Genomic DNA, 13,431 nt, shown 5'->3' on the forward strand with positions numbered 1-13,431 from the left:
TCCATCTCTCCGTAAGGTTTTTTTAATAATAAATTATACATGACAGACATACAAACTTGTGTACAAAGTCATATTGTACAAATGATTCATATGCATAATTTGCCTCGTTGTTGTATGTTTTGGCACAATCAGGCAGTTACGGAGCATATGATAATCAGGACATTTCCTTTCTGGCTTTGGCATGTGCTCTGCCGACTTATGTTGTACAGGTATTTTCTTTGAGTAGGTGGAATCTTTTCAAGAAAACGTTAGTCACGGTGTCTGCATGGGTAGAGATGTGAAAAAGAAATAGTATTGGTGTTTGTTTGCTTTGTATCACAAAAAATTTCCCAAAATACACAAGATGAAGGACACATACATTTGGGCTATTCATATTAAATAAGTGAAAGAACATTTTTCCCACCAATTTAACCACTATCCCTTAAAAAAGTAGAAAGAAGTTATTTAGAAGTAAAGGCCCACTCACCAAGTATCAGAAGTGTTGAGTCATTGGCAGGCTCACACAAAAAGAATGATTAATGTTCAGAAGAAATCTTTCGATGACCTACAGTGCGCACACTCTCTCTCTGCATATATCTGTGTTTTCTACCCATCGAAAGGTTTCTTCCAAAAACTAGCAATGTTTTATTTTTCCTTTTCTTTTTTTTACCCCTGACACATACAGAGGGGTGTTCTAAGTTTAACATGAGTACCTGCTTATGGCATTGTAGCTCTTAAATGAAAAGTTCCCATTTCAATGTAGTGATTTTTTTTTTTTTTTTTTTAAAGCTGAAAGCTGGGTTAATTGAAATGATGTGCTTCATGAAAGTCTGTTCAGCCATTTAAATTTCATCAACTACGTAAAGTAAAAAGTTTTCCACCAGTGCACTCTCTTGATATACACTATGTAATACATAACAGCTACATCAACTAATATAGTAGCAAATTGTAGAGCTCAACAGATCGTAATAAAAGCCCATGAGAACATTTCTTTACCTTTTATGGTTGACCAACAATGATGATTTTTGTCTTTTGAAGTCACCCATTTCAACACCTACAAAGCTAAAAAAAATCATTGTGACTCAACTGTAAAAGATAAACATGTACTCTTCCAGATTTCTTTGTAGTTCTATTAGCAGTATGAAATTCAGTACTAAATCAAATGGTTTTGCATTACTAGTCTAGGCAGCCTATTGAAAGAAAGTGCAATGGCAGCCCACTTTCTTCTGATTTGATTTAGAATTGTCACCACAGCTTGTTGCTTATGTTACCTAAATTACCTAAGTATATACCAAAACACAGCTAGTGAATACACGTGAGAACTGAAAAAAAGAAACATGTAAATTGCGTAAGTGAAAAATATCTTTCGTCGCAATTTTGTGTATGTTCAGCAAAGTATGTGTATGAATGTTGGGATAGTGCGTTGATCATATCGTGTCTACTGGTAAAATATGAAGTTTGAAAAGCATAAAATGAAACATAAATTGAAATATCAAAAAACCTCTAAAAAGGAAAAAACTAATCTGTATTGCCCCTTCAATATAAGTAGTAACATTTTTATCTCAGTGTCATCACATTGGGAGACTACTAAGTGAATAAAATAGAAACTGAAAACATCCAAAAATGATAAAGTGTGAAATTGAAATACAAATAAGGTATAAAATCAATGTAGGTAAATTTCAAATCAATGGTATCAAATTGTTTAGTCCAAGTCTTAATAAATTTACTCCAAAAAATTCACAATATAAACACAACTATCAATGATGTCTGCTCTCACGCAACTGCCTGCTCGGGTCACTGCAGTTGGTCACGCCCTGCACACCGTGCGCCACTCATGGCACAACTTGCGCTCGCAGTTTAATGAAGCACGAGTTGGTATGCTATCTTTGAACCACTGCAGGACATAGGCCTCATAAGATAGATTAATGCATGAAACTAAGACCATATGTAATCATGTAAAAGTATGATGTAAAATAAATTGGTAACTCTATTCATTAACAATGTTAGACTAGTTAATCATGGATTGGTTTTCATATTTTATATAATAAGTAATTATAACTTTGCTAACGATTTTGAGGTGTTGATGCAGGACACACAGAACTGGAAGAGACGACTCCAAACAGAAGAGGCTTATACTTAGCTGTTCGAGCAAAGATAGTAGCTGTTAACTGTTTTTTCTTTCTTATATTATTATTTAGTTAGTGGTCCCCCAATTCCATGATTCTTGGATCAAAACAGTACTTCTTATATTAAAGTGGCAGTTCATATTATTCCTTTACTTTTAGAGTTTTTTTTTTTTGTCCATGTTGGTAAGCTCAACCCTTCCGCTGTTCAGTGACTGTTCTCCTTTACTCCTAAATTATTTACAATCTATAAGAAATCATTTGATCTCATTTATCCTGCTCCTGTCTTCAAGCTATCCATTGTGCAAACAGAGAATCAATAGAGCAATGAACAGTCTACAAAAGTAGTATGGGGTCACAGTATGAGGCTGTTGTGAACACCAAAACCGGAAACTATGTAACAGGTCACTGTGGAGATTCTTCCTTGTGTCATCTACAATGTTCTGAAAACACTGGACACCAAGTGCAAGAATGGTTTTGAATTTTTACACATAGTATGTGCTAGACTCAAGTGCAATTGCTTGTTTGCCATCACCTAAATCCTTCTTAGTCTCTGCTCACATGCTCAGCATATCATGTAATGTGATAAAATGTATGTTTTTACCTGTAAGTGTTCTACATTTCTCATTCGTTATCTTATCTTCCTATTTTTATATTTTCCCCTCCTGAAACAGTTGATACAGGAATATTAATGCTTATGTGCTTAACCTTACAATAATGTAATTTTTTGGTCATGTGTTTCTAGGACACTGATTAACAGTCTTTATATTTTGAGTTTAAGGTATTTTGAGTCATTTCTTACTGCATAGATTCCAAATTTTGAAAATTGGCAACTCAGACAGCTTTGTTTTTTTATATATGTTCTAGGGCGATGTGTTGTTCAATTCGTGGAAGGAAATGTTTAATGGTGATGGTGCTGTTTTCTCACAACAGCCACGAATATACAGTTTTAGTGGTAAAAACATTCTCACTGATTTTGGATGGTAAGTAATCTGAATTGGCATTCTGAGTGACACAGCCTTGTGCGTTTTGAGTAATATACAATTTTGTTCTGTATACATTCTCTAACATAAGATATTGATGTTAATGTTGGGTGCTGGGAATTATTTATTTAATTTTATTTAATGCTAGTAATGATGCTACTGGAAGCACATTTTGAGGTGGGTTCTATCAATTACAAATAGCTTATGCAAAGATTGAGATACTGGAGGTGGGGAAGAAATGGTGGGGAGGTAGTGCAGATGGATAGGTTGTGCATTCGTATCATGCAACTCCTCTTCCATCTCCTTGTCACCTACACTCCTCTGTGCCAAACACCAGACAACGTCATATGTATAGTGATTCCATCCCATCTGAAACTCTTGTGTTTTATTTTCTGTACTATCATACAGTCTCAGCCTTGTATAATTTTAAGTTGCCTGAAGGCCAAAACTAAAACAATGGAAAGTCCAGAATGGGAATTCAACAAAGTTAAAACATTATCTCCCCCCTCCCGCCCCGAACAATGGATCTTGACGTTGGTGGGCAGGCTTGCGTGCCTCAGCAACCACAATGGAGGGGCATCTGTTGAGAGGAAACATAGTAGATGAATATAGAATGGGGTTCAGAAAAGAAAGAGGATAACTTAATCATAGCTAACACTTGGTTCAAGAATCATAAAACAAGGTTGCATACGTGGAAGAGGCCTGGTGATACTTGAAGGTTTCAGATAGATTATATAATTGTAAGACGGAGATTTAGGAACCAGGTTTAAATTGTAAGACATTTCCAGGGGCAGATGTGGACTCTGACCACAATCTATCGGTTATGAACTGTAGATTAAAATTGAAGAAACTGCAAAATGGTGGGAATTTAAGGAGATGGGACCTGGATAAACTGAAAGAACCAGAGGTTGTACAGAGTTTTGGGGAGAGCATTAGGGAACAATTGACAGGAATGGGGGAAAGAAATACAGTAGAAGAAGAATGGGTAGCTTTGAGGGATGAAATAGTGTAGGCAGCAGAGGATCAAGTAGGTAAAAAGACGAGGGCTAGTAGAAATCCTTGGGGAACAGAAGAAATATTGAGTTTAACTGGTGAAAGGAGAAAATATAAAAATGCAGTAAATGAAGCAGGCAAAAAGGAATACAAACGTCTCAAAAATGAGATCAACAGGAAGTGCAAAATGGTTAAGCAGGGATGCCTAGAGGACAAATGTAAGGATGTAGAGGCATATGTCACAAGGGGTAAGATAGATACTGCCTACAAGAAAATTAAAGAGACCTTTGGAGAAAAGAGAACCACTTGTACGAATATTAAGAGCTCAGATGGAAACCCAGTTCTAAGCAAAGAAGGTAAAGCAGAAAGCTGGAAGGAGTATGTAGAGGGTCTATACAAGGATGATGTACTTGACAATATTATGTAAATGGAAGAGGATGTAGATGAAGATGAAATGGGTGATATGATACTGCATGAAGAGTTTGACAGAGCACTGAAAGACCTAAGCCGAAAGAAGGCCCCTGGAGTAGACAACATTCCATTAGAACTACTAATAGCCTGTGGAGAGCCAGCCCTGACAAAACCCTACCATCTGGTGAGCAAGATGTATGAGGCAGGCGAAATACCCTCAGACTTCAAGCAGAATTTAATTCCAATCCCAAAGAAAGCAGGTGTTGAAAGATGTGAAAATTACCGAACTATCATTTTAATAAGCCAAGGCTGAAAAATATTAACACGAATTCTTTACAGACGAATGGAAAAACTGGTAGAAGCTGACCTCGGGGAAGATCAGTTTGGATTCCATAGAAATGTTAGAACACGTGAGGCAGTACTGACCCTATGATTTATCTTAGAAAATGGATTAAGGAAAGGCAAACCTACGTTTCTAGCATTTGTAGACTTAGAGAAAGCTTTTGACAATCTTGACCGGAATAATCTCTTTCAAATTCTGAAGGTGGCAGGGGTAAAATACAGGGAGCGAAAGGCTATTTACAATTTGTGCAGAAACCAAATGGCAGTTATAAGACTCGAGGGGGCATGAAACGGAAGCAGCGGTTGGAAAGGGAGTAAGACAGGGTTGTAGCTTATCCCCGATGTTATTCAATCTGTATATTGAGCAAGCAGTAAAGTAAACAAAAGAAAAATTCAGAGTAGGAATTAAAATCCATGGAGAAGAAATAAAAACTTTGAGGTTCGCCGATGCCATTGTAATTCTGTCAGAGACAGCAAAGGACATGGAAGAGCAGTTGAACGGAATGGTCAGTGTCTTGAAAGGAGAATATTAGATGAACATCAACAAAAGGAAATTGAGGATAATGGAATGTAGTCGAATTAAATCGGGTGATGTTGAAGATATTAGATTAGGAAATCGGATGCTTAAAGTAGTGAAGGAGTTTTGCTATTTGTGGAGCAAAATAACTGATGATGGTCGAAGTAGAGAGGATGGCAATGGCAAGGAAAGCGTTTCTGAAGAACAGAAATTTGTTAACATCGAGTATAGATTTAAGTGTCATGAATTCGTTTCTGAAAGTATTTGTATGGAATGTGGCCATGAATGGAAGTGAAATGTGGATGATAAATAGTTTGGACAAGAAGAGAATAGAAACTTTCGAAATGTGGTGCTACAGAAAAATGCTGAAGATTAGATGGGTAGATCACATAACTAATGAGGAGGTATGGAATAGAATTAGGGAGAACAGAAATTTGCCGCACACCTTGACTAGAAGAAGGGATCAGTTGGTAGGACATGTTCTGAGGCATCAAGGGATCACCAATTTAGTATTGCAGGGCAGCGTGGAGGGTAAAAATCGTAGAGGGAGACCAAGAGATGAATACACTAAGCAGATTCAGAAAGATGTAGGTTGCAGTAGGTACTGGGAGATGAAGATGCTTGCACAGGATAGAGTAGCATGGAGAGCTGCATCGAATCAGTCTCTGGACTGAAGACCAGTACAACAACATGAAAAGTATAGATTGCTACTCATCATAAAGATGCCAAATTGAGCTAGAGACACGCACAACAATGCTACGCATGAGGTTTTGGGCAAAGCCTTCTTCAGAAGAGGAAAAAGCCACACATTCATTGAAGCAGGCACACCTGATGCACACATGACCACTGTTGGGCTGCTGTGGCCAGAATTAAACAAAAGCAGCAGTGCAGCGTGGTATACGGAAGGATAGCAGGGTGCATCTGGAAGGAGGAATGAGTGCTGTCTGGTGGAATATGCGAGCACTTGATGACAGGAGGATTAGGCAGTCAGGCACAACATTTGGAGGCTGGGAGGGGGATGGGGAGGAGAAGCATGAGGACTGGAAATGGAGAGGAGCAGAGAATGGGAGAAGACTGGTTGGTGCATTGGCAGAGAACTGTGTGCATGTAATGAGAGTGAGGTGATTTGGACTGGGAGCTAGTGATAGGAGGGCGAAGGGACAGTTGGAAACTGTTGGGTGGAGGGTGAGGAAGCAGCATATTACTGTAAGTTGAGGCCAGGCTATTTTTGGGAGTGTAGAATGTGTCATAAGGAAGAGTTCAGAAAAGTTGGTGGTGAAGACATAGCTAGTTCTTGGAGGTGATGGGAAGTCTGGGGGGGGGGGGGGGGGATGTGGCACAGAAAATCTGTTTGTGGACTAGCTCTGGGAGCTAGTACCTGTGTGTGAAAGCCTTTGTGAGACCCTCAACATACTAAGCAAGGGAATTCTTGTCACTGTAGATATGTCGCCCTGGTATGAACTTTTTGGTGTGGAAGGTAAGACAGCTGTCAGAATGCAGGTACTGTTGGTGGGTTTAATGTTGGCAGATGTGGATGGAGCAATCAAAGGGGAGATGTTCTACATCCTGGAAGGTGGTATGAGGAGTACAAGGTAAGGTGGATGGCACAGAAGTTTTGAGGTTATGAAGGAATGAAGACAGTGTGTCTTCAGCCTCAAGTCCAGGCCATGAAGATGTCATCATTGAACCTGAACCGGACCTGGGGTTTGAAGTTTTGGGAGACTAGGAAGGTTTCTTCTAGATGACCCATAAACAGGTTGGCATATGAAAGTGCCATGTGGGTGCCTTGTCTGTGCCAGATTTGTTTGTATGTCTTCCCTTCAAACCAGAAGTAGTCATTTGTTGGGATAAAGTTAGTAAGATGTGTGAGTAATGAGGTAGTGGGTTTGGAGTCTGACAGACATTGGGAAAGGTAGTGTTCAATAGTGGTGAGATCATGGGCACGAGGGATGCTGGTGTATAGGGAAGTGGCGTCATCAGTGACGAGTAGGGGTCCAGGAGGTAAATGGTTCGGTTCAAATGGCTCTGAGCACTATGGGACTTAACATCTGAGGTCATCAGTCCCCTAGAACTTCGAACTACTTAAACCTAACTAACCTAAGGACATCACACACATCCATGTCCGACGCAGGACTCGAACCTGCGACCGTAGCGGTCGCGTGGTTCCAGACTGAAGCGCCTAGAACCGCTAGGCCACTCCGGCGGCTAAAGGGTTGGGGATGGTGGAGAGTCAGTGAAGGAAGTGATTGGTATCTTCAATTTGGGAGGCTAGATTTTGGGAAATTGGTTGGTCGTGTTGGTCAACAAGGGCTGAAATTCTTTCAGTGGGAGCACAATAACCAGCTACATTGGGACATCAAGTATTGTTGGGTTTGTGGATTTTTGAGAGTTTTTGAAGGTTGGTGTGCAGGGTGTTCTTGGGGTGAGAAGGGAAATGGTTTCAGGGGAGTGGTTCGGGGAAGGGCCTAAGGCTTTAAGCGGGGATCTGACATTATGTTGGACTTCAGGGATGGGGTCACTGTGGCAGAGTTTGTAGGTGGAGGAGTCAAACAATTGGCAGAGGCCTTTCGCCAAGTAGTCACTGTGACTCATAATGAACAGAAGTGGGACCTTTGTCTTCAAGTAGGATGAATATGTTAGGAAATAATTAGAGATTATATGGTTGTCCTTTATTTTGCTGAAAGGTTGTTGTTCTTAGGAAGGGGCCTGCGGAAGAACAGTGATGCCAAGTGTAGATCTACATCTACATCTGGATGGCTGCTCTGCCACTCAGACTTAAGTGCCTGGCAGAGGGTTTATTCAGCCACCTTCACAATAATTCTCTGTTATCCCACCCTTGAACGGCACTCGGAAAAAATGAACATGCATATCTTTCCATGTGAATTCTGACTTCCCCTATTTCACTGTGATGATTGTTTCTCACTATGTAGGTTGTTGTCAACAAAATATTTTCACATTTGTAGGAGAAAGCTGATGATTGAAATTTTGTGAAAAGATCCCACCGCGACAAGAAATGCCTTTGTTTTAATGATATCCACCCCAAATGCTGTATCATGCCCTTGACACTCTCTCCCCTATTTCTCAATAATACGAAACATGCTGCCCTTCTTCAAACTCTCTTTATGTACTCCGCTATCCTATCTGATAATGCTCCCACACCGTGCAGCAGTACTCCAAAAGAGGACGGACAGGTTAGTTTAGGCAGTCACTTTAGTGTATCTGTTGCATCTTGTAAGTTGTCTGCCAATAAAACTCAATCTTTGGTTTGCCTTCCTCACGACATTTTTTATGTGTTCTTTACAATTTAAATTGTTTGTAATTGTAATTCTTTGGTATTTAATTGAATTTGTGACCTTCAAATTTCATTGATTTATAATTTTATAATGTAACTGAAGTTTAATGGATTCCTTTTAGCACTCATGTGGATGACCTCACACTTTTCATTATTTAAGGTCATTTGCACCGTAGAGATATCTTATGTAAATGATTTTGCAATTGGTTTTGATATTCTGATGACTTTACTAGACAATAAATGATAGCATCATCTCCGAACAACCTTAGATGGCTGCTAGGGAACAACAGGGGTGTATAACATGACTTTGAGCAATGCCAGAAATCACTTCTGTTTTACTCACTGACTTTCTGTCAGTTAGTATGAACTGTGAGCTCTCTGAAAGGAAACCACAAATCCAGTAACATAACTGAGACAATATTCTATAAGCACATGATTTGATTTCAACACATGTGTGAGGTTTGGTGTCAAAAGCATACTGGAAATCTGGAAATACGGAATCAGTTTGAAATCCTTTGTTGATAGCTCTCAGCACTTTGTATGAGTAAAGAGTTGTGTTTCACTAGAACAATGATTTCTAAATTCATGTTGACTGTATGTCAACAAGCCATTCTCTTCGAGGCGATTCACAATGTTAGAACACAATATATGTTCCAAAATCCTGCTGCGTATTGACGTTAATCATATGGGTCTGTAATTTAGTGGATTATTCCTATTGCCTTTCTTTAATCTTGGTGGTACCTGTGAAACTTTCCATTTTCTGGGTATGGATTTTTTGTTAAGTATGGGGCTATTGCAGTAGCATACTCTGAAAGGAATCTAATACGTATACAATCTGAACTGAAAAACACGCTTTTATTAAGTTATTTAAGTTGCTTCACTACTCCAAAGCTATCTATGTTTAAGTCACTCACATTGACATTTGTTGATTCAAATGTTTTACATCATTTTACTTCAGTTTCTGCACCACAATATAGCAATGGGCACACATTCTGTGATTCTTTGCTGCCCTTTGGCAAGTGGAATATCTCCTTCCTGTTTAAAATGTCATAGCATTTTTATAGTAATAGTTACAGTCAATTACATGAAGTTTGTATGTAAGCTTCCTGCTTACATGAGAAGACAACTGTTGCCACAGTTCAAGATAAGTTTTCCCATTGCAGTCCATTTCTTTTACAGTATCTGGCTACACCCTAAGAGTAGGTATTACAAACACCTTACTCCTCATCATGTACCATACTGGGATGGATATGCCAATTAATACATGAAATAAACTTAATGTTGTATTGTATACCATGTCATGCTCAACGGTAGTCTCCTTTTGCACACCCAACAAAAGGCGATAGAACAAACACACAGCTGCTTCTGACTTTGAGCCAAAAGGTCAAAAGTTTGTTGGGAAATCAGCATGTTTAAGGGTTTGTACTCTCTCATCAAGAAGGATCACAAACTGCTTCAAAGTAATCTTCATTATATTAAACTGATGCACTGAGTTTTAGATGTATTGCTACATGTCTGAGATGTTTTATTTGACACTAAAATACGGATGCTACAAAACTATAACTCAACAGGTATAATCAGACATATCAATGTTTCCTTGCCTTTTCAGGCCACAGAAGATGGTGTGGCACGGTTCTCATCCATTGGGTGAGAGAGCTATGGATACTTATTGTGATGCATGGCACTCCAGCAGTACAGATAAAGTGGGACTGGCTTCATCACTGTTTGCTGGCCGGCTTCTGGGTCAAGAGAGATTCTCCTGTAACAACCGATTTGCAGTTCTGTGCATTGAAGCTACGAGCGAAGGTGGAGTGCGACGACGAAGAGATACAGGTGACCACGAGAGGACACTCTCTGAGGACGATTATTATGAACTGTTAAAAGACATTGATAAAAAACACCACCACCCTCAATAGTCAGACCTTGCACTATAACATGTATAGAGGTTCCTCGTATTTCTTGTCGACCAGCTGAAGAAATATTTTGCTTTCTTTAGTTTCAGATTGTCTGATTGTCTGATTGTTATCAATAACAAATTTATGTTTCTACAATGTGACTGTAATTATTTATTGCCATGTTAATTTATTTATAGTGATGTATAGTAGTTTCCATAGAATTAACACAAACATTTTTATGTTTATTTTTTTCAATTGTACATGAAAGTCATAGCTTTGTAAGTGGTATCACATACCATGTCAGTTAATTTAATACAAGACAAAGAGACTGTGTCGTTTCATGTGAAATGATAAATGAGAACAAACTAATTAATCCAGAAAGTGTTTAATATTTTCAGAGATATTCTTTGTACAAGATGCTAGAGGAAACATGTTTCTAAGTATAAGAATGTATCATTACTATCTTAATTTTACATTGTGGTACAATAGCTAAAAGTTACCATAAACTTTGCAAAATAATGTCATTATAAAAGTGAGCTGACTTGCATACTACAGAAATCGTTTTTGTGTAACATAAATAATCAGATAGTGTCAATTGTGTGTGAACTGTGTGGCCTACATTTTGTTTAGAACATACACCTAATTGTGGTGTACTGTCACAAATGGAATACTGTTAAGTCTTCAGTGTTCTGAGAGTAAGTAATTTTTATGCGCCAATGAAGGGCAGTACAAATAACATCGCTCTGTGCACAAACATAGTGTCTAACTGGACTCATTGCTATGTTACAGACTTATCTTTCTTGGTGTGTTGATTTTTTTATTCCATTTAACGGTGTTCTGATCTGTATACACATACTTATACTCAAATAAAAAAAAAATCTGTATCTATATGTTTAACAAGAGCCTTTCATATTTAACTGGTTTTAACATAAATTTCAAAATATTTCTCTGCTGTCACTCAGTTATTTGTGTAAAAATGTAAGGTGAGCTATAAGATTTCTGAGTATATCTTTCATAATCTAGAGAGCTTTGACTTTTCTATCCTGTTTATCTTTCCTCATATTATTGTGTAATGTGTGTGTAATAATTATTTGTATTTTCACTTATAATGTGACTGGATAAAATTGTGCCATAAACTATTCAAACTATGCATTTTAATTAATGAAGTAAAGAAATTGTAAGGCTGAGTCATATTTCATGTTTGAGGATTGCTGTGTAGATTTAATTAACAGTTGCAGTAGGAGCATTGGTGTAAAGATGTAATTACTGCATGTGCCACAACACACAAAGAAAATATGATTACAGATGTGTAATTGAAAGCAATAATGCATGCAGAGTTACCTGTCAGATAACAATTCCATTTTAAGGTAATGACAATACACTACATAATATGTATGATGTCCATTATTTGGCTTTACCAAGAAATTGCATGATGAAACATTACATTGACGATTATATTGTGCCAATGTTTTGTATGTTTCAGTTTTCCTAATTCAGTCCTCCCTATTTCATAAGAGGTATTATATTCTTCTGATTTTTGTGTGTGTGTGTGTGTGTGTGTGTGTGTGTGTGTGTGTGTGTGTGTGTGTGTGTGTGTGTGTGTCTGTAATTGCTATTATACTGTTGTGATGGAAGTTTACTTATTACATACATCATTATTACTTATTATCACATCATAACTTTTGTTTTTACCATCATCGAAACTGCACCACTGTTTAAAAAAATCTTTGGAACAATGTTCTGTAACAGAAATACTTCATTTCAGATCTTGAAATAGCGTAGAATTCTCTCATCCATAAGAAATAACAGTGCATAGAAATTGTGATGGTACAGATCAAGTGTAAACTGCAGATACTGTGGGTAAATATACCAAAGCTCAATTTATTTACTGGCAATGAGAATGAGTGTATACATAGATATTGTGCATGTTTGTTTGATGTATTTATTTGTGATACATGGTAAATATAAGTAGAGTTACGTGAAGTATACAAGTGTATGGTTATTATAGTTTTAAATTAATTGTCTTATATTAGAGAATAATTTTATTGGATAAATTGTTTGTTTTGTGTAAACTGAAGTGAGACCTAACTATAAGCAAAAACTTGTTTCAGTTTTGTAAATTTTTATGTATTTTGTACAGTAAGAGTTATATTGTATAATTTTTCTTGAACCTGTGTTAAACAATAAACAATGTAACTCATGATTCTGTAATGTCTTGCCATATGAAAGAAATCAGCTGTTGTTTTTTGACACATTGGTAATTGTAAACTCACCTCTATTTAAATAGTGCAAGACTGAGCACATTTAACATTCCTGTAATACTTTCCTCTCGGGTTTCACTGGGTGTCAGCTTGCAACATTCACTTGTGTTATTGTATGTCTGCAGTGCCTGGACAGTGTTGTTATTGTTTCCATTGGTGGGGCATTGTGCCTATGTAAAGTCTTTGAAAGCAATAGACATTGATCTTGCTGGCCAGTTCAATAAGCAGCAGATTATTGGTTGTCCAGATGTCTTTTGTGGACTGAGAATGCAGTTCAGCTGTTTTCGGAGGCAGTACACGGTTGACCTTGGCTGTTGTATGGGGGAACCATGCAGACTATGGTGGCCTTGAAGCTTTCCCTGATGCTTTCCTTCCATAAAAAAGCAGCACTCAAGTAGCTTTTACATATCACAGTGTGAAACGAACACTTATTTAAACAATAAGGAGATCATACAAAATACTGCAGATTATGTGAACATAATACTGCAGATTATGTAAATATAATCTTACAATTCTTCCTGATATCTTTCAGGTACAGTATAGTACATTGATTACAGATTCTGTATCTATATGGCTCAGTACATGAAAAATTTCTCCATCAGTAGCATTGTCAATAAATTACCTAAGCAGTCACT

General features: G+C 37.7%; 1 protein-coding gene across 1 annotated transcript in view; it reads left to right on the forward strand.

Annotated features, from left to right (window-relative positions):
- LOC124789721 (collagen alpha-1(XVIII) chain-like) overlaps positions 1–13,189 on the forward strand; it is a 971,515-nt gene extending 958,326 nt beyond the window's left edge. Inside the window, exons 26-27 of the mRNA XM_047257171.1 lie at positions 2,970–3,085; positions 10,250–13,189. Coding sequence (XP_047113127.1) covers positions 2,970–3,085; positions 10,250–10,556 — 423 coding nt within the window. The 3' untranslated portion in view covers positions 10,557–13,189. The remainder of the gene's footprint in view (positions 1–2,969; positions 3,086–10,249) is intronic.
- The last annotated feature ends 242 nt before the right edge of the window (positions 13,190–13,431 follow it).

This window comes from Schistocerca piceifrons, chromosome 3 (assembly GCF_021461385.2).
Source record: "Schistocerca piceifrons isolate TAMUIC-IGC-003096 chromosome 3, iqSchPice1.1, whole genome shotgun sequence".
Classification (NCBI taxonomy): Eukaryota; Metazoa; Arthropoda; class Insecta; order Orthoptera; family Acrididae; genus Schistocerca; species Schistocerca piceifrons.